Source organism: Carassius auratus, unplaced genomic scaffold (genome assembly GCF_003368295.1).
Source record: "Carassius auratus strain Wakin unplaced genomic scaffold, ASM336829v1 scaf_tig00214327, whole genome shotgun sequence".
Taxonomy (NCBI): domain Eukaryota; kingdom Metazoa; phylum Chordata; class Actinopteri; order Cypriniformes; family Cyprinidae; genus Carassius; species Carassius auratus.
The window spans coordinates 1,202,501-1,225,237 of record NW_020527617.1 but is presented as its reverse complement, the minus strand read 5'-3'; the positions used below and the strand labels follow the sequence as shown (position 1 = coordinate 1,225,237).

General features: G+C 37.3%; 1 protein-coding gene across 1 annotated transcript in view; it reads right to left on the bottom strand.

Moving 5' to 3' along the window:
- Positions 1 to 5,192: 5,192 nt before the first annotated feature.
- The window catches only part of LOC113091837 (zinc finger and BTB domain-containing protein 10-like), a 19,297-nt gene continuing 1,752 nt past the window's right edge, over positions 5,193 to 22,737 (bottom strand). The window contains exons 2-4 of the mRNA XM_026257486.1: positions 15,121 to 16,042; positions 8,803 to 8,978; positions 5,193 to 7,579 (exon numbers count right to left, since the gene is read on the bottom strand). Of these exons, the coding sequence (XP_026113271.1) occupies positions 7,280 to 7,579; positions 8,803 to 8,978; positions 15,121 to 16,042 (1,398 nt within the window). The 3' untranslated portion in view covers positions 5,193 to 7,279. The remainder of the gene's footprint in view (positions 7,580 to 8,802; positions 8,979 to 15,120; positions 16,043 to 22,737) is intronic.

Genomic DNA, 22,737 nt, shown 5'->3' with positions numbered 1-22,737 from the left:
TTGACTTCATTTTGAGTAAGGAAAACAGGGCTGGAATAAAGGGGTGCGGGGGAGGCAGTGTGGACTGAGCGAACTTGACAACTTTATTTCCTCCTTTTTCACATGCTAATGCTCCCAGTGTGCCAGTGCAGGGGAGCGACGGCTCTTCAAAACTGACTCCCATGATTCACAATACTGAACATCCTTCCAGCGTGTGAACCGAAGCCGCTTTTGTGACACAGGCCAAGAAATTCCTCCCAAACGAATATATAACAGACACATCTTTCACATCGCTCACATCTTTTGTCACAAAAGCAGAATATTTTATGGAAACAAAATGAAACCAGCAAATTCACCTGTTCACACCACAATTAAAGAAGGCATTCATAATTCCACCACATACTATGAGAATAAGAAAAAAAATTCACGCTATGGTAAATCATAATTATGACACAAGAAAATCTAAATTATAAGATTAAAAATCAAAATCTTGGAAAACAGCTGAAATAATGACATACTAAGTGATACAATCCTTTTTATATCATTATTTACACTTTTTATGTTAATTTCCACTTTTTAATTTCATAATTAGTCTCTCATAATTATAAGTAGCTTATAACTGTCATAAAACTGCGTGGTGAAACAAAGTTAGAGGATCCAAATGCAGTAATCTATTGAAGGGGGTGTCCACAAACGTAATCCAAATGCAGGCAAAGGTCACACACAAATATGCAATCCAAAACAATGTCAGAATAAGAACAAGAGAATAAGAGTCTGAGACAAAAAGAGTACTCCAGAAAACAGACAAAATAACGAGACAAGGGACCGTACGGGAGAATGAGGATACAAGGCTTACAACTGCAGATGACACATACAAGAGTTAGCAAAGAATGATAATAAGAACTGGCTCATATTGAGTGAATCAATGTGCTAATGAGACACAGGTGCAAACAATGAGCGCTGATGAGACCGGAAGAGGATTATGGGGAATGAAGTATTTGATAGAGTGGCAGAAGTCTGGGATGAGTTCCCTCTAATGGACAATCAGGACACTCAGGCCACTGAATGTGACATTTAATGTGTAAACTACATTGTTAGTTTATAAAATAAATAAATAAATAACTTTTATGGGATGAGTCACAGATTATAAAGTATTTAAAAAAAATGATAAAACCTTCGAAATTCTAGCATGTTCGATTTCATCATAATCATGACTTTTAATCTCATAATTTTCACTTTTTGTATCATAATTTACACATTTTATCTCATAGTTTACACCTTTAATCTCATAATTATGAATTAATACCTCAAATTTAGTTTTTTTTTCTTCTTCTGTGTGTCTCATAATGTGTTGCTTATTACTGTGTAAACTCCATTATAAAATATAACCAGGCAGTTTCATCATAAGTTATACTGTAAAAATTATATATATGGAGTGAGTCACACAAAAAATATGTGGTGGGAAATGTATAAAATTCAAATAATCTACCTATCGGGATGCAGCTGTTGCAGACATTGCATAAATACCCACATACACAAACAACATGACTGATGCATCAACGATAGATGCATCACGGCAATAAAGTGCTATTTCTCTGGTGAGCGTGATTTCAACAAGTACAACATGTTCCTGCATCAACATCCTTGTCGATCCTGGAACAACATTCCAATCAACCAATCAGAACTGAGATATAACTTTTCAGGAAATATCTGTTTTAGGCTTAAAATCAGGGTTAGGTGCTTCTACAGCCTTGTTAATCAGCTATCATTTCCAATGGATTTAAGGAATAAATTATGGGTAGGGTTAGGTTTAGGGGTAGGGATTGGGTTAAGTCTATATTTTTGGACAATAATGTTGATTCAGGATCATCAAAAGATGCAAAATCACGGTGACCCTATTTCTCTGGCCCTTAAAGTACTTTAATTGGCATGAGTTAATATGCTTATAAGTTAAATCAGTCATATTAAATTATATTGATTTTATACTGACTTTCAACTAAGCGCTGCAGCTGAGATTGTTCTTCAAGTTAACACCTGCGATCCACCCCACCTGCCTCTGACAGTATGGGAGGTCCCGGCGATAATCTCCCCACATACCTTCGAAACTGCCCAAGTTTCAGCCCCGTCCTCTACCTGACCTCACCAGCTCCTGTGAAACTATGCCATCACAGAGGACACAACCGCATGCAACAGGAGACACAAAAGAGAGGGAAACCGACCGCAAGCATTCACTTCTGCCCTCAATAAAAGTCCGCCACAGGCCACCGTCAACAACTGCAGCTGTGACCGCACCATTACCTACTGCTCTTTCATTTGCCCGACCACACTTTAGAATGAAATACGACAGCAGACAATAGCACCAGGACACAGAGAGAGAGGGAAAGGGAGAATGCAACCGGTACGCTGCTCAGAGGATCCGGTTTCAGGCACTGACGGGCCAAGCCAGAGGGTCAGAGCATGGGAACAGGCAAAAAGAAGGTCCTTTGTCAATAAGGGACAGTGGTCGGGCACAATGAGGCCAGCTTCACACAACAGCACTGACAGACACCCACACAAAAGCAGCCATCCATTCTCACACAGCCAGCAGAATGAGCCAGTGTGTGGCTGCCCAGGGGCATGTTTGAACACCACACACACACACACTCACACGCACACACACACACACACACACACACACCGTGCATAAACAAACACATACACGCATATACACAAGCATTCACTCAGTTGAAGGAACTTGTTCAAACAAACATACTTGCAAATATACTCTTTTTTTCTATCTATCTATCTATCTATCTATCTATCTATCTATCTATCTATCTATCTATCTATCTATCTATCTGTCTGTCTATCAATCTGTCTGTCTGTCTGTCTGTCTGTGTCTGAATAAGGAAACGGAACAGAAAATAAACTTTAAAATAAAATTTATCTAAAATTGTTTTGGGATTAAACGACTTGGTTGTAAGACGGACAATAAGTATAATTCACATTTTCAAAACTATGAAACTCACCTGTGATTTAACATCTCATAGCTTGTCATATGAAAAGAACCTTCCGTTTGAAGGTTGACCTTGATATTGACTTTATAAATGCTTCACAATGGTGTTGACAAGAGGGGAACTCTTATAAAAGAATGATATTATTACTCTTATTAGACTCTGTCAGGACACAGCAGTAATGTTTCATTCAAAGATACGCTATATAGGTAGGCTATACATTTTAGTTGAATATTTTTGGTTTAAGGGGAGATAATGCCATAATTTTGTAAAATAATAATAATAATTTTAACAATTCTTTAAAAAACTTTTTATTTAAAAAGGGTTGTTTAAATCATTACAAACTAAAACAAAAAAGGAGACTTCCATGTCATTATAGAGAAAGAGTTACAAACAGATTTAAAAAAAAAAAAACAGTTTTAAAAGCTTATTTGTTCTTAGACAATTGGATTAATGAAAGATATTGCTCAAAATATTTAATAAATTAACAACATTCATCACGACGAAGAAACGTTACCTGACGTTATCACGTTCTCTCTATTTAGCTGGGAACGAAAGTAATGTGTGCCATCTAGTGGACAGAAGTGGGACTGTATGAAACATCAAACTGTCGGTCCGTCTTCGGTCATTCTGTCATCATTACGCAAAACAAAATGTAAATCGCATATTGTAGAACAAAAACCTGTTAATTAACACCAAACAGTTCGGGCGATATGCGGGCTACTGCAAAGCAAAGACTACCAATGTACAAACCAGTATCAAATAAACTGAGTCAGCCTATATATGTCAGCAAATCAATAAATCGAGTATTTCGTTTATAGTAGTGAAATCTTGAAGTGAAATTGTCGTAAAAACTGCCACTCCACTCCTACTTTCCCTCTGGATCACGCATATAAACCCTCTTAACTCAAATATAGGACATGATCCATAAGACTGTATCAAAAATATTAGTTTGAAAATCTTTTCTTTGTAAATCTTAATTTAAATAAGTATATAAACAAATTAAGCGTCTATCGCTGATTAATAAACGTACAGTTCAATATATGTGGAACGTCCACTAGATGGCAGTGCAGTGATGACGTCTGAGATGATGAAATATGAACCATTGGATCTCATGCATGTCTCATCAGTCCTGCTGTATCTGAAAGAGGAACATCCGGGGCTCTTCATAAACACCAAATGTTTGGGGTTTCAAATGGCAACTTCCCCTCTTTGACTGACATCACAGTTATTCATGAGATGATGAACAGAAGTTATGTCATTTTGCCCATGTTTGCACAAACTGTGAAATAAGTAAATATTAAATAAAAATTAAATAACATAAATGAGAAACCTTTTTATCAAATCTTGGCTTATGTATGTTTAGAGGAAGTTCAGGAAGAAGAAAAAAATTCACTGTGCATGAGTATGAGTATATACATATACTTAAACATTGATAGTGTGATTATTTATTTTTTTACTTTGCAATGTAACCATGTGTGTGTGTAACCGATGTAAGAAACACCACTATACTAAATCTTGTGATTTTGAACTTTGATTTTAAGATTTTTTTCAGAAGCTTTTCTATGTATTGCAAGGCTCAGCAGCATAAAAGCCAACAAACTGCAACAGAAACGTGCATATACACGTGTTCAATTCGTGTCAATGCAGATGAATTCATAAATTGCAAGATATAACCGATCACCCTTGAGCACCTTCAAAACATCCTCTGATTATTGCAATAAGACAGTACAGCACAGAGAAATATCAAAGTTTTATTTTAAAATTTATAATAGAGGAACAGTAGTACAATTGAAGGAGAAGGAAAATGTATTCATCTGAATTCTTGAAAAAAAAAAAAAAAAAAAACCTTAAGTATAACCTGATTTGATTTGTGTTTGAGGTGAGCCCGTGGCCCAGTTTGCATCACTGTAAGAGTTGAAAAATACATCTTTGAAACAGCTTTTAAAAAAATACAGCTGAAAAAAAATAATAATAAAAAAAAACTTCATCTGTAGTGTTTTTTTTTTCTTTTTTGTCTATGTCATGTCCACATACAGCATAAAGTCAAATGAGTACATTAATGTGAATTGAACAGATACACAGACAAAACTAGAAAAACCATAAACAGACATGATTGTGAACATGCACGTGAACAGAAAGAGTGAATGTCGGTGAGAACAGTCAAAGCCAGGCCGAGGTTTTTAACTGGTTAAATGCAGTTACGTGCCATCATTTAAATATCTATCTTTATTTATATATATATATATATTTTTTTTTTTTACATAATCTTTCATCTAATATCCCTCCCAATACAAACAGGATCTTTTATACAGCTTTTAAAATACACTTTCATCTCGAGTAAAGGGAAAGGTAGACGATTTCTTTATCAGTATAGCACTTCAATATATCCACTGCATGTGAACAGACACTCCTGCTCCTAGAAAATAACCCACAAACAATAGTTCATAAAAAACATGTGCTTCAAATGAAATAAACACAATGGATGAACAGAAGCAAAATAAAACCCTTAAAAGGAAGGACAAATAAAACAATATATGCATCTAAGGGTAAAGTGAATGATTGGTTTTAGAATAAAAACATTTAAATCTGACCACGTACACAAGCAAGGATCTACACTAAATATTTACCTGGTTTTCTTATACATTATCTTTAACAATTAAACAACGATTTTTTTTTTGGTAGGACAAATAAAAATTAACAGTCTTGATTGCATTTTGGAGTCAATATATATATATATATATATATATAGCATTAAATAATGAAATGTCAAAAAAAAAAAAAGCTCCGTATGGAATAAAACACAACAGTTTCAATTTATTTCCATCCAGACCGGCTTTGGGGAAATAAGAAATTATCAAACGCAGAACAGTAAGTGCCCGTCTATGTACGTCCATAGACTTTCCACTCTACATCAGCACAAGCAAAGTGTTTTCCACTCAGCAGACACACGACAGAGTCCAAATAAACCAAACCGAAATGATCGCAGATGTTACGGGGGACACAAAACAAACGTTGCAAACCACCTCTTTCCATCTGCATTCTTCAAAAACGGTACACAGGTCGTTCAAGTGATTCAAAGTAAGCTCAGTACCACCAACATACTCAGGAGGGTCAAGAACATCAGGTCGATCCATCTGTACAAGTACTGCCAGTAGTTTAACAACAACAAATGGTATGTGTGTGTGTGTGTGTGTGTGTATGTGTGCGCGCATGTGCATTTCATAGAAAAAACTTTAAAAACAGAAAAGCATACCTGATAGGCTCCTTAGCACAACAGTGTAAAATACAAAGCTGATTAGTATAACTGAGTTGAGTAGGCTTTACGATTATTATTAACATCATATACAGCTTGTAGGTCCAGTATTTAAAAATAATAATAAAAAGCGTTACAGCACCAAACGTTTCTATCATTTGGCAAAATTCAAGCTTTAAGTGAATGTCAAAATGCTTTATAAAGTGTTACTGTGATGCTGTGATTCAAATAAAGCTAGCAATAATATATTCCCCTTATATTTTATCATTTTCTCTTTTCCTTCTTATATTTCTCTGCTTTGTGTTCTCTCAGCATTTTCAGTAGTTTTGTGTCCTGCGCGAAATCTTGGTGTGCATTCTGCTTGGCACGATCTAACAGCCCCATATAACTTAATCATAAATATGGCTGTGGTCAATTAGAGTCACAAAACAGATTTTTGGTTCCAAGATTTGTGCAGGGAAAAGGAAAATATATAATATATAATTTCATGACAACATTTAACTAGAAAGGAAAGACACACACACGCAAAAAAAAAAAAAAAAAATCTTCCCGTAGGCGGAATTTCTATAATGCTCTTTCTTTGCCGAGCTCCTCCTCTGAGCAATATACGATCAGGTCTGTGAGGAAGCGCAGTTATGAACTAAAAAATAAGTAGACGTACATAAAAAAAAAAAAAAACTAAGACCATAATATCTTTCTTCATAAATTAAATAATATTTCTTTTAATATGATTGGCCTATTATAACTCAAAAACGCTGTACACCCTAAAAGAAAAAAAAAATACATCACAGAAAAACCTGATTTTTTTTGTTATATATCATTAAACCTCTTTCTCTGACAGGCACACAGCCCAGACTCTCACACATAGAACAATCTTTAAATATTGGAGTCCCTCTCTGACAAAGCTACATATATATATATATATATATATCTTTGACATAACTTCACGTGTAACAAAGAGGTTTGATAGCACTTTGGAATTGTTGATTGTTTCCCAGCTATTTTTTTTTCTTTGCATTTTTATTCGTTTTTCTACCAGGTTAGGTCTTAATTAGTCCTTCTCGGGGGTGGCACCCGCATCACCCTCGCAGTTGGATTGGTCAATCTCATTAGGCTCCTCCCCTTCCGCCTCCATGTCCTCATCTCCCTCTCCGGCCTCGTCGAAGTCTTCGTCGCGGGCGAATTCCAGGTCCTGCATGCCCTCCAGACCCTCCTGCGTGCCTTGGTGGGAGTCGGCGCACTCCACGCACACGCCGTAGCGCCGAGAGCCGTGCCGTATGCCCACGCTGGCCGCCAACATGAAGATCTTCTTGCACACCATACACTTGTATTTCTTATCCTTTTTGTGAACCTGCAAATGAATGTAATGAACAGGGATGTTAGTGAGAGACGCAAGATATTATATTACTGAGTACTGAGAGATGTGAAAACAGTCTGTGGGTGAATATCACACAAACTTGTAAAGAATGTCTGTCATGCCACCTCAGAATAAAAAATAAAATAAAAAAATAATAAATGTGTTAGAATATGCATAGAACATTCTTAAGAACATTATAATTAAGCATTTCTGGTTCCCTTACTGCAATTCTAATTCAAATGAATATGTATATATATATACACACATTTATTCTATTATATTAAATTATATACTCTGTGTGTGTGCGTCATATGTTTGTGTACATATACATGTATTAATTTTAAAGTAGATTTTAAAATATATAAAATGTCTGTAAAATACAAAATATATAATAGTATTTATTTATAATAGTAAAAAAAGATTCATGCATGTGAATGTATGTATGTATACACACACACACACACATATCCATATATATATCCATATAAGCTGTGAAAAACATTGCACCTTAACATCTAAAGAATAATTATTTTTATAATTTATTTGAAACCACAACAAATTTTTGCATTGTGACAATTTTAATGGCAATTATTTTTCTACAAATTTCCCCTACAATTTTTAATTAATAAATAATTTATATCTATATGTATATGTATGCGTATATATATATGTATGTGTATATATATGTATGCGTATATATGTATGCGTATATATATATATATATATATATATATATATATATATATATATATATATATATATATATATATATATATATATATATATATATATATATATATACACACACAGTACAAATCAAAAGTTGGGAAACATTACTATTTTTAATGTTTTTGAAAGAAGTTTCTTCTGCTCATCAAGCCTGCATTTATTTGATCAAAAATACAGAATTTTTTTTTTATATTGTGATATATTATTATTTAAATGTATTATACTTTACATACACACACAGACACACACACACACACAAACACACGCACATATACACACACACACACACACACATAAATATAGATATCAATTTATTAATTTAAAATTTATGGGAAATTTGTAGAAAAATAAAAAATAATTGCCATAAAATTGTCACAATGCAAAAATTTGCTGTGGTTTCAAATAAGTTAAAAATAATTATTATTTCTTGAAGGTGCAATGTTTTTCTGAGCTTCACTCACATACAAACAGTTGTGTTTCAGTCTTACCAGGGAATGTCTCTTGACGTGTTCTCGGCGAGTGAACAGCTTCCCGCAGATGTCACAGCTGAAGGAGCGCACGCCCGAGTGGATGATCAGGTGTCTCTTTAGTGTTCGCCGGTGCTTGGCTATGTAGTTACAGTGGGGACACTTCAGCTTATTGAGGGTGTTATCGGGTGCTTCGCCTAGGAGAAACCACACAAACAAACCGATTCTCAGCACTTTTCATACCGGCTCGGTTCCTGAGATATAAACAATGCACCATGAGATCTGCCAAGCCAGGAGATACAGTTAATCTTGTCAGAGGCAGAATTTTCTCTATTCATGTTATCAGCTCTAATTTTTAATTTTGCAACATGGCTTAGAGAAACAAATTAGTGTGTATAAGTGCCAGTATGTACCCTCAGTATCACTCTGGGGGAAGAAAAAAATGGTAGAAAAGCACTATGAAAGTGTGCCAGCTGCTATGGAAACCACATGCCAGAAGCCATAACTATATTAGTCGAATGCAATTTTCTACTGATAAACAAGCTGTATAAAAGCAGGAACTCTTCCCTTCTAGCCACCATTACTCTTCTCAAAACTAACATCCAGAAACAGCCCGTTTGTTTATCTGGGAGAAACTACTATGTAGTCAAAATTGCAATCCTGCTTTCTGCTTCTGAAAAGATTCATTCCAAAACGCAAGCTCTGATTGGATCGGTGTCTTGTGACAATTAGACCGGAGCTGCCTGTACTACAGCTCGTGGGATCCAGCCTTGTTTGAGCCAAAATGGGGTCATAAAGCAGGTTGCCAAGAGGGTGACGAGATCCAGATCCCCTGGGAATTCATTCGAGGCTCTAAACACCACCTTGGGGGCTAAAGAAGGCCCGACAGCAGCTGTGGCGTTCGTTTGAGTCGACAGGCTGGAAATTAAAGATCAGTCTGTTACTATGGGCTTGTTGGTACTTAAAATGGTTAACGATTAACTTGGGTTCTCAATGGTCAGGCCTGAGTCATAAGACTGCTCAAGGCTAGAAATCAAACTGAGACTCGAGGTTTTAACCGACCCCACCCTTTAAGTGCTAAGACTGACCTCAACCCCTAAGGAAACACTACACTGCCTCTTAGACCTGAAATATACTCAATTACCCAAGTACATGAATGCTTCTAGCTAGTAGCTACACATCGCTGTTGTCCCAAATGTGTCTAAATGCAGGTACGCAAATGGAGTTTGCAGGCATTAGCATTAAGTAAATAACTACATTTGAAGAAAACAATCCCTCCCTTTGAGAACTGATGTTAGCGTTTGCAACACACTGGTGAGGTATTCGATGTCGCTGTACTTTCCAGACTTAAGGCCCATTCACAACAAGGATAATTAAAACGAAAAAGTTGTAAAAATCACTCCAAATTTTAAAGGAATAGCACAGCTGATAAAGACGATGGAATCGCTTTAAAAATTATTTTAATGAATAACAATATTAACATCATCAGCCAATCAGAATAAATTCTGATTTAAAGAGCATGAACATTTAAAATGGGAGATGACCATACTTCGATGTGCTTATAAATAAACAAGTTAATATAAATATAGTTTAGTGTGAAGAGGCCCTTACTGTTTGCGCTCACACATCAGGGATAAATCCTTGACAATTTCACACTACACATCACACACAACTGTAAATTTGTGTCTGTATATGGGTGTGCAGTGGAGATATGATGTGTAAATAAATGGGTGAAGCCCTAACAGTGGATCATTTTACACACTGTGGATTAGCAGGCAGGCGGGCCAAAGCCGTCAGATCCCATTGTAAGTACCTCTGCACTGGGACCACTCTGCCTGGGTCAATATTTGGAATGGCAGAGATAGTTGGGCTGCATTAGCAGGATTAGGGTGGGACGGCCCCTGGCAGCACTGCACCTCAGAAGAGGGAATCGGGGGCAGTGTGTGTGTGTGTGTGTGTGTGTCACTGCTGAAAATCAACAATTCAACCCTCATGTCTGGAAAGAGCTCAGGCATTTATGGTGACGGATCCTGCTGTGTGATGTTTGAGAGAGAACAGACAGGGCTCACCCAAGCGCAACAAAGTTTTATTGAAAAGTAATTCGTCTGCCCACACCGAAAGTGAAAGTGCTACATGACATGACACCAGTGTTGTTACTGTTAACTAAAACAATTATTATTAATTGAAATAAATATCAAATGAATATTAAAATCAAATCAAATATAAAATTAGACATAAATTAAAACTTAAACCTAAACAAAAATTTGAAATGCTTCCTTGGTAACTAACTAAAATGAATTTGAAGTACTAAAAAGTAATGTTTGACGTACTAAAATGACTCAAACTGAAAGAAATTAAAACTACAACTATTAGTAATAGTTGTATTAACATTTACTGAAATAAATGTAAATGATAAAATGTTGTTGTGGAAAATAACTCAAATTTAAGAACTAAAATTAATCACATTTAAATAGATTAAAGCTGAAAATAATTATTTAATTATTTAAAAAATAATACAAACGAACAAAATTACTAAAACAAATTAAAATGAAAAACTAAAATCTGTCACTGGGGCAGTACCTTTTCAGAAGATACACTTTTGTATTTCTATGTACTAACATGTACCCTCACCTTTTGTGTAAAAAGGTGTATTTTTTTTAAGTTACCACCCCAGTGACAGCTGAATATACAAAAATAAAAGCCAATTCCTACAATTAATAAATACTATTAAAAAAATAAAAATCATGTGTGACAACTGCAGCTCATTAAAACATATCTGATTTAAAAAAAAAAGAAAAAAAGCGATGTGGATATAAACATAGCAAGGTTTTGAAACAATGACATTTCTCAGTGAGCAGAGCTACCCATGATATTTATAATTATTATAAATGTAACATTTATATACTATGAGTGCTTATACATTTTTTTGAATACATTACAAATTAACAGTTTAATTAGTGAAATACACTATTTATAAGGTTATAATTTTTTTTAAGTAACCATACTATATTAATATGTTAAACTGACATGGTTTAAGTAATAAGAAACATTCCCCTTCATGAAAAAAGCCCAATGTGTGAAAAAGGAAGTGAGTAGTCAACATGGACATATGTACACAAGCGAGTACTGGTACGTAAGCGTATGTAGGCATGTGTAGGCAAATACACTGACACACACACATGCCGTGCAGGTGTGAGCCGTCAACTCAGCACATTTAAGTGCCCTCAGGAATACGAGCTAAATGCATTTGAGGGCGTTTAGGAAGCCTGAGGCTAGAACAACTCCCCCGCTTTATTTCATTATCCTGCATTAGAGGAGTTAACGAATGCGAGAGAAAGCCTCTTCTCAGAACCGTGTCACTTAAGACATGATACTATACCACGTGCTGCTCTGTTTCATGGGGGCGCAGAGTTTGTAGCATGACAGCTCGGCAGGCTAGAGATTACGCAGGTTTCTGTGGTATGAGGTGAAGGGAGGGCTGACTCCCTTAATAAGGGCAGGAGAAAACAGACTGGCCACTCTAATTAAAAAGAGAAGATGGTCTTGTATCCTTGACTCTGACTGGCCGCCTGCCTCGGCTGAAGATTAAGACGTGTGTGTGTATGTGTGTGTGCTAGGGGTTGCACCGACTAATCAATTAGTCTTCAATGCTCTACCATGACGCTTCAAGCTTGACGTCGACTAGTCTTTGGTCCTCTAGAGGGCGCAACAGGATAATAAATCTTTAAAGGACTTCCACAGTTAAAATTACGAATAAATACATACTCCGAAAGTGCTCCACAAGTCATGTGTGATTATATTACTGGATGCTCTAAATTGAATGGGAAAATGTACGTTTTAAACCGCTTATTGTACAGGTAAATTCATCGCTGTTCTAATCTAATGCGCTGCTGCACTGTAACTAGGGGTGCGCCATAAATATAGGCCAATAATTAATGCGCATCTTGTCAGTAAAGCCGGTTATATAATCAGCTGTAAATTCCATCAGGTGCTAGGGCTGGGCAATATATCTAACGATATGATCATGCACATCTAATGATTAAATCTGGTTCCGAGATTACCACTAAATCATCATCACCTGCTTTTAAATGGAGCGGCATTTAATAGACTATGCCGTAGATCACTGACAAGCTACGCAATATCGCATTCATTATCGAAGGCGATTCATCTAGGATAATGAATGCGATATTGCGTAGCTTGTCAGTGATCTATGGCTCTGTCTATTAAATGGCGCTCCATTTAAAAGCAGGTGATGGCGATTTAGCGGTAATCTCGGAACCAGATTTACTCACTAGATGCGCATGATCATATCAGTAGATATCTCACCCAGCCCCATCAGGTGCTTGATTTCACATAGAGCAGCTGTTACTAAACAGAGCTGTTGTTAACTGATAATGAATGTGGATTTGCGCAGCTTGTAAGTTAACAGCGGCTCTGTGTAGTAACAGCTGCTCTGTGTGAAATCACACACCTGATGGAATTTACCACTGATTAGATAACCGGCTTTACTGACGAGATGGGCATTAATTATCGGTTGATATTTACCATGCACCCCTAACTGTAACGCGCACTCGTAGACTATAGACAGTAGCTCGTACATCACGCGCAGATCGCGCCCAAACAGGATCATTCAGCATGTAAATATATTGTCAACACTGTTCTGTTATTTCTCACTAAAATAGCTAAGAAACTTAAAAAGATTAATAACTAAATCCTAGTTGATCCTAAATCCAGCTTCACAACTGGTAGAGAGATACTCCCAGGTAGAATTAATTCACATATGCAATTGCTCTAACTAATGCGTTCATATTAATGTAATCTTTACTGTGCTACTTTGTCCGTAATGTTATCTGATTTAGAACGAGCAGAAATCTGTGAGAAATATTACGACCCAAAGACAAAGGAACTGATAAAATTGAGCTGTTATAAAAAGCTCAAGGCTTATGTTCGTTAATTACATAATCAGTGACTAGGCGACTTCGACTCGACTTTCAATATGAAAAAGTTGACTTAAATTTTTTTTTTTGAAGATGTTGTTCACTGACAAGCTGCACAAAAACACGATCATATTTTGCTCATGTTGTGCGCTGCTTGTCAGAGAACAACGGCTCTGTGTAGTTAATACTGCTCCATGTGAAAGCGTGCAGGTGATGGAGAGTTACCGTTGATCACAGAATTACGGCTTTAATGACAAGATGCGCATTAGATATCGCATGCGATTTATCATCCAGCCCTATTACATACAAACAGAAATATAATTTTAACATGCATCGATCAATCTTGCACAATAAAACTGACAATTAAAAATCCATAAATTAAAAAGGTTGATTTTGATTTTAATGTTGAATTGTGTTGCCAAGCTCACAATTAAACAACATACTTCAACATACTTAAGCAATAAAACCGAACCTGATCGGTGTCATAAAAAGTTTTTTATGCTCAAATAATGGTCAAATGTAATACATTCCAGGTTGGTTGCACAAATGCACATGTACAGTTTAAAGTGCCAGTATCAGGACACTATCTGCTTCTATAGGAATCAAAGCTTTTAACGGCGGCTGCAGTGATGCTCCACCTTTACCAGCTGGCGACTGGCAATTTCGTAGTCATATTGCATGAATCTCCTATTCAAAGCAATGCTAGTATTTATATCAAGCTTTGATCACGCCTACTACCAAATTACATACTGTATACAGCATGCTGTTTTTTAAATACAGTCCACAATATATTAAACATTGCATAACCATATTCAAATTGATGTAAATAACATAAGATCTAATCATTCCTAAATATGAGCCATTTTTCTAATCAACTTATATGGAAATTTACAGCCACATGTAAACCATTTGCATGCTGAAAAATTTGCACAGTATGTACTCGACATATCAAATTAACAAGTAGTGCTAGTCGTATGATAACATGCTGTTAGGAACATGGCACGACCTCTTCCTCAAGGCTGTGTATTCGGTCTCTGACAAACACTGATTATGCTACTACCAAAGGCTTGACGGAAATGCATACTAGCCTTTGTGTGCGTGTGAGAGAGAGGCATCAAAAACATAATTGTCATGACAATCCTAATGACAGCACTGGAGTATGCTGATGAGTCTACATAATAGGGCGGCAAGTTCGGCAACGTTATTTAAATAACCAAACTCCCACGACCTGAAAGAGCTCAATAGACACTTCCAGCACACAAGGAAATGATAACATTTTTCTTTTGAACTTGGTGGGTGTTTTTAATGACACATTAATAAGTTGTGACCATATGAATTGGACTTGGTTTGAAAAGCCATTATGGTACCTGAACAGGAGAGAAAGGCATGACGGGTGACATACCGGCATTCTCTGAGAGGTAAGAGAAGTCCTCTCTGGTGTAGGAGGCAGACGGTTGGATGAACATGCCCTCGTCAAAACCCTCTTCTGGCTCAGGCGGGATATTGTAGACAAAGCGCTTGGCAGCTTGTTTTTTCCGCCTTCCGCTGCCCGGCTCAGGAAGCACCTCTCTCTTGACGGCGACCCCAGTACCAGGGTGCGGCTCGTTCCAGACGAACACCGGCCCCGGTCCCAGTGGCTCTGTCTCCGTGGACTCTGACGAGTTCTCTCCGCCCCAACCAGAGCTTCCCAAAGCACAGCCTTCTCCCCCGGACACCTCCACGTCACTGGGTTCATCCTTCACTTGCCCACTGGCCTTGATGGACAGCTTGGACAGGATGCTGGTGGCCCAAAAGTTGATGGGCTTCTTGTCGGCACTCTGGCAATCTTTCGCCACCGTCCGCCGCTTGTTGTAGTCGACCACCACAGAATCAGGGGCTTCCTGCTTGATGCTGATGTTGAGGGCGTCTTTGATGAAGGCGCGACAGGACTGGACCACTTCGGTCATCTGGAGGTAACTCGCCACGGACATCACCTCGATGGCATTATGGCTGGTGAGCAAGAGGTTGCCGGAGTACAGAAAGTCCAAGATGACGGAGAAGCCCTGCACGGCCGCCACGTCCAAGTGCGTGATAGTAGTTTGGTCGCAGTTCTCGCTCTTCGTCAGGCAGTAGAGGGTCTTGAAGTAGCGGCTCCCAGCAACCAGGATGTTCTTGTGTGCCTTGAACACCTGGTCGCCAACTACGATGTTGACGTCGCAGAGGATGCCGCTCTTGCGCTGCTTGTCCAGCTCCTGCAGCAGCTGGTAGCAGTACGAGTTCTCATTGGGCTTGTTTCTATAGTCCTCCACCTCTGGGCCCTCTGCGTCCTCTGGCCTTTCCATCTCCTAGTGGAGCGACAACAAACAAAAATGACAATCAGCATTAGTCTACAGTGTAAACATAAGGTCAAGGGCAGGTGTACGGTGACAACTCCGACTAGAGAACTGGTTGAACAGGCTCAAAAGCTGCAGTACTGTGGGAACTACAGTGGTGGTAAACTCTCCACTCACAGGACGTGAGCTCTGTGCCCTTGTTAATGCTCTTTAAGATGTTAAATATTTGGCCATTATCCCATCCCACAATCAGCTTCCATCATCTGCTCTCACAATTAAGAGAGATAGAGAGAACCAGCTGGTACCTACCGCCAATGGGAGTGAACCTACACAACATATTTCTGGATTGCAAAGCAGATGTCCTAATCCATGCAGAAATTTATACCACCCTACATTTTCCCCTCTTACCACACAGCTGGGTTTTTTGCTGGAGTAATTCGGATTAAATCTATTTCTCAGGGCGGAGGCCTTCCCAGTTCCCCTCCTCCACACTGTGGGCTTGTCCTGCTAGATGGGGTTATTACTGTAGCCTGATCCAGCTACCGAAGGCCCAACCAGTAGTCAGAGGGATAGAGAGAGGGAGAGAAAATGCAACCCCATTTCTCCACACAATGCCTGTCCTTTCCTCCAGGCTCATCGTTCACTACTGTTGCTTTAGTGCTACACTGAAGCTTTGTGAAGAAGGCACTTACAATTCCCTAGCACACTTACTGGTGAAGGTTGCAAAAGACTTACAAAAAAACAGCTGGAATTACAAAACCAGAACTGGAATAAAATTCTGTCATCTCATGTTGTTTAAAACCTGTACGACTCATTTGAACACACAAATATTTTTCTTCAGATATTTTGAAGAATGTTCACACTGCTCTTTGCAATAAGATAAAGAGATGGATCAGTACGATTTTTTTTCATGTTTTCAAAAGACACCCCTTATGCTCACTAAGGCTAAATTAATTTCATTAGATTTATTTTAATATGTGATTTATTCCTGTGAAAAAAATTATCTAATATTATCTAATATGCTGATTTGATGCATTTACTATTATTGTCAATGTTCAAAACAGTTTTGATACTTTTAGTAGAAACTGTGACATGTTTTTTTCATGTCTTTACTGTAACTTTTGATCAGTTTAATGTGTCCCTGAGGAAAATAAATTAGTCTAATTTTTGTTTAATAAATATCGAACTGAATCAACTTCCAAAAATAATAATACTAACAATAATAATAATAATAATAATAATAATAACAATAATAAAGACCTTAAAAGTAGTTTATATGTTTTGCAGAGTATTCCAAGTCTTCTGAAGTCAAATTATAGTGTGTGAGGAAAAGGTTTGGTATAGGACTAACTGTTTGACAAACAATGGCAGACATGGGCATGCTTTGAGAAGCCCATTTAAAAAACGCTTTTTGGGTGTGATAAAAAAAAAAAGACATAACAAGCATGAATGAGTAAAAGGAAGTAGTAAAAAGAGTAATCCTTCAAAAATCTCCTGTTGGGTTAAATTGAAGTATTAGAGGTTTGAAAAGACATGAGGGTGAGCAAAGGATTTTAATGAGAAAAATTGTATAGTATCTATTTTTTTTTTTTAAATAAACTACTCTTTTAAAATAAAGAACATAAAATCTAGTGAAGATAAGGTTTGAAGAATGAGGATGAGGAACGGGGGTGTAAGACGAGAATGAACGTCCGTTCGTGGTGTCCCCACTATTGTTTGCCTCAATTTATCAAGAAAGAGTCTGACTGTGGCCCAAGCCAAGCTATAAAGAAAGGACAGATGAGGTGGCAGTCGAAAGAGGGTGTCAGGACATGCTAGTTCAGAATTAACTTGTTCTTTCTCTCCCTTTCTTTCTCTCATATACCCTCGCTCACAGTTCATCCTCTCTCCAGACGTGCCACGTGTAACATATTCAAGACAACACATGCTTTTCAAAGATTTCCCATTAAACCTTGTCAAAATGAGTCTGTGGTGACCGTTTGACATTTGGCATGGTCTTTTTCTTAATTGAATGTTTGTTATTGTTATTGTCTACAGCTCTGCTGCTGGGTCATTTGTGTGCTCTTTTTGTAATCCATTTACAAACTGTACAACTAAACAACGAAAGGAAAATACATTACTTTTAGAAGATCTATAAATGCCAAAATTATGATCCCAGATGGTTGATGCCATCTGTGTTTCTGAAAATTTTTGTTTTTTTTTACTCCCAAAACCCTGATATGTTTGGATTTCATTTACACTACGTTCGAAAGTTTGGAATTATTAAGATTAAAAAATTAAAAAGGAATACTTTTATTTAGAAAGAATGCATTAAATTCAACAAAAGTGAAACTATAAGACAAATTACAAAGATTTACATTTCTAATAAATGCTGTTCTTTTGGACTTCATAATTAAGCAAAGAAAAAATTATAATAAAAATTAAGTTTCACGAGCAACAAATCAGCATATTAAAATGATTTCTGAAGGATCATGCGACACTGAAGACTGGAATAACAATGCTGAAAATTCAGCTTTTCCATCATAAGAAAAAAAAACATTTAAAAATATTTAAAAAACAGAAAAGTTATTTTTTCAGTTGTAATATATACACATATATACACACACATACATATATATATATATATATATATATATATATATATATATATATATATATATATATAACCGTTTTACTGTACTTTTAGTTAAACAACTACATAGACTTCCTCAAAAAAACATTTAAAACATTTTACATTTCGACCCAAAACCTTTGAATGGTAGCTTATAGAAAAGAAAAAAAAGTATCATTGAGAATATGACAGATGAAAGAAAATAGGAAACGGGGTGTTTTCTGATAAATAAAAAAAACGTGTTATAAACGAAACTTGCTGTGGTTTCTCTCTCTGGTTTCCCACCCCAGACTTTCATTTTGATGCGAAACAGGAACATTATACAACCACCACCAATACCACTGCGCTGCAGTTGAACAGACAGTCACCTAACTCTCTTCAGGCGATGAGCTGCCAACACCCATTATTCTATTATTCACTTCCAACATGTTCCATTCACCATAAACCAACAATAGCTCCCCAAAATTGAAACACATAGCCTTCAGCAACAGAGAGCCATGCCTTTATCACCTACCAGGGCCACAGTGAGAATACACTAAACACGTACCATGTCAGAGGGACATTGTGCCTCAGACAACAAGGACAGCGGTTTTGTTTTCCTTGCGCATAGTCTTCCTGAGCCATCCCAGCCCCTGAGGCCAGCGCTTGGTCCCCTCATCCAGATGCATGAACAATGCAGCAGTGTGCTTGACCCAAGGTGTGGGAGGGGAATGCCAGGATCTGGGCCTCCCAACAAAGAGCAGGGCTCATCGGTACAAAATTCCAGTGAATTCTCCCCCACCAGCACCAACACCACAACAGCCCCCCAATACACACATTTCTCACAGCGGCAGACAGTACATGGGTGGAGACCCTCGTCTTCATTGCAGCTCACTAATAATGGCAATAGAGGGCAAAGTCTAATCTGGAGAATGAGGAAACCCAGATACCCTTCTTTAGGGGTAATTCAATTACGGCAGTAAGATATGGACCAGTGAAGACATTTAGCCCATTACGACAGACAGTTGCTGCACTGAAGAACATAATTGATCACAATTATGAAATTGGCTATTGGAGGATGTGGCCTATCAGAACAGCCTTTCTTTACTCAGACAGCAGACGTCCTTATGTTTTGCCCAATTAGGCTACTTTAAGGCAGATACTATTCTTCCATAGTCTCGTGATCTCCATGTTCACTACTCTTATTTCTGAAATGTCAATGGAAATATAATGATTCTTTATTAGCATTGATGATTCCATCAAGAACCTTTAACATCTACATGTTGCAATGGGGGGTTTCGCAGTGATGCCATAGAAAACCTTTTTTAGTTCCTAAAAAAAACTTTCAGTGATCAGCTTTTAAAATAACCATTTTGGTTCTTAACGTGAAGGACATTTTAACAATCTAAAACCCTTTTTCCTTTATGAAGAATCTTTTCGGCATTGAAAAGGTTCCATGGATGTTAAAGGATCTTCATGGAACAATCCAGATAAATAAGAAACCTACACAGCGTGGAACTAAAAGATTCTTTACAGTGGGGAAAAAAAAAGGTTCTTCAGAGTGTTCAAATATTTGTCACACTATGAAAAAAAGAAATGCTCACTGAAAGATTTTTTGGGAAACCCAAAACGGTTCTTTTTCGGCACACTGTGAAAACCCCCTTTTGAAGCCTTTATTTTAGAGTGTAGGCTAGATCACAAATACTGTATGTGCAATAAATGTAGCATAGCACATTTAGACTACTCCACAAATTACAGAACATACAGTTTTCCATAAAAATAAAGAAAAAAGCTAAATATTGTAAAAATGTTGATTGACAGAGGAAAGTGATTGAACAGGATAGGGATGCACCGAAATGAGAATTCTTGGCTGAAGCCAAACAAAATGAAAGATGGGCCAAAATTATACTATTTTGACCTGCTTTTTAAATAAAAAAATCAATTACAAAACAACAATTTTAAAAATGATTTACTTAAAACTTAACATTCCCACAGGAAGATATCAGTGCTGGTTGACAACAGCATACAGATTTATAAATGTATCACACTGTCACATGCCTTTAAAAAAATTGACAATAACGTTACTGAGCAACTGACGAGTAACAAGTTTAGCACAGATTTTCCACGCGCTTTGGACTTTGAACCCTGGCGCCGTGAGATCGTACAGCACTGTCAGAATAGATGCAATTCATGCATGCATTAGAAAATATAACATTCTGCAGTTTATTTACTAATCATTTGAGATAATTTCCAGATTTCAATCATCATAAAGTAACCTAACCACAAGTATTAGCCACATCTTCTCATCGGAGACATGATGCAGCACTAAACAGTCTCTCGTTGTTGACGCGTCATGCTTGTAATGATTTCTGCATTTTCTCTAATAGTTTTCAATACTTTCACACTGCTGGCATGTTTGCTGCATTCGTGCATGCCTCTATTTGATTTTGTTAATCATTGTTCGGTGCATATTATATTATTCGGCCAAACACCTAAAGAGATTTTTTTTTGCAATTTTCGTCCGAATAATTTCAGTTGCCAAATGTTCGGTGCAACCCTACAGGATAGCGTAACAGACCTTCTAGCATCTTCTTAAAGGGGTCATCAGATGCCCATTTTCCACAAGTTGATATGACTCTTTAGGGTCCTTAAGAAAAGTCTGTAATATAGTTTGATAAAAAATTTCTCACTAGTAGAGTAAAAAACACATTTTTTTACCCTGTCAAAAAAGGCTCTTTTCAGAGCAAGCCGTTTTGTGGAATTTTCCTTTAAATGTTAATGAGCTCTGCTGACCCCGCCCCTCTCTTCCAGCTTCTCTCTGAGGGACTGTTTACTTCAGCCGCATTTATCGTGAAACTTGCCAATTAGCACATTATTAGGAAAGGCGATTTTCGAAAGATTAATTAAAAACCCTTACTCTCAACGTTTTCTGTTGGTGAAGCTGGACCACAAATGTTTTGCGCAAAGATAGACGCATTTAGGTAGATCGGGAGCGCATTACATACAAAAACAAATGTAATCCACTGCGTCTTCAGCGGTGTCAGGAGTAAATAATGGCTGCTATGTTCATTATTACATCCAACAACGGAACACCTCAATCGCTTAGAAGTCATTCTTTTTTTTACATCTGCTCTGGCGGTGAAACAATGGCAGACTGATGTCAGCTCAGGGCGGGGTCTGTAAGACACCAGTCCAGTCTGTGCTGGAAGACTACTGTCAATCAAACTATCAAGGGAGGAGCCAGTCTGTGTGATGTCACAAAGACAGGCTTCCGAAATCAGATCGTTTTGAGAAAGGGGTAAATATTTTAGTAGATTAAAAAAAAAAAAACACTGGGTGGGTTTTTATCATTATAGGGTGGTTGTGTACACACACTGGCAACACACATTTCAGTTCAAACAACTTGCTTTGGATAAAAGCGTCTGCTAGATGAATAAATGTAAATGTAAATGTAAAAGTGCATGTAGCATTGGATGACCCATTTAACCCCTCTGTTTTAAGGGAGGCAGCGATAATCTCTCCTCCTCCTTTCCTTCCTAATTAACGAGGGGTATAAATTGAGTTAGTGGAAGACTTTGTGTCATCCTGATTAGACTGACTGGATATTATCATACCACACAATCCTAAAAGACTTTACAGGCAAACCAGTAACACAACATCTTCTGCAGCAACAGATAGGATTTAGTACATGAATCAATCATTGTATGGCTTGATAATGGACAAGGAATCAAACGCATTAAAAAAAACAAAAAAACAATAACTATTTATCTTAAATGACGTCTCTTGGAATTGTACAGTTCAGTTGGATACAGAATGCAGAAGTATCAAATATCAATAAAATTTCACTGTTACAGTGAATTTTAAATCACAAAAGTGTTTCTCAGCTGCTGATAAGATTTATTCAAACCTAATCTTATTCTGCTCACCAGGCAACATAATTCACTCTGACCCAATGTAGCATTGAAACACACTATCTCTGGATCTTGGGGAGTCACCTAACACAATGCCTCTAATTTAGGTGCCCTAAAAGGGGAGGGTGAGATGTGCCAGAGGTCAGTTTTTACAGCCAGGGGGGTTGGGAAGGGGTGTGGCTCCCCAAAGGTAGCAGGGTCAAACC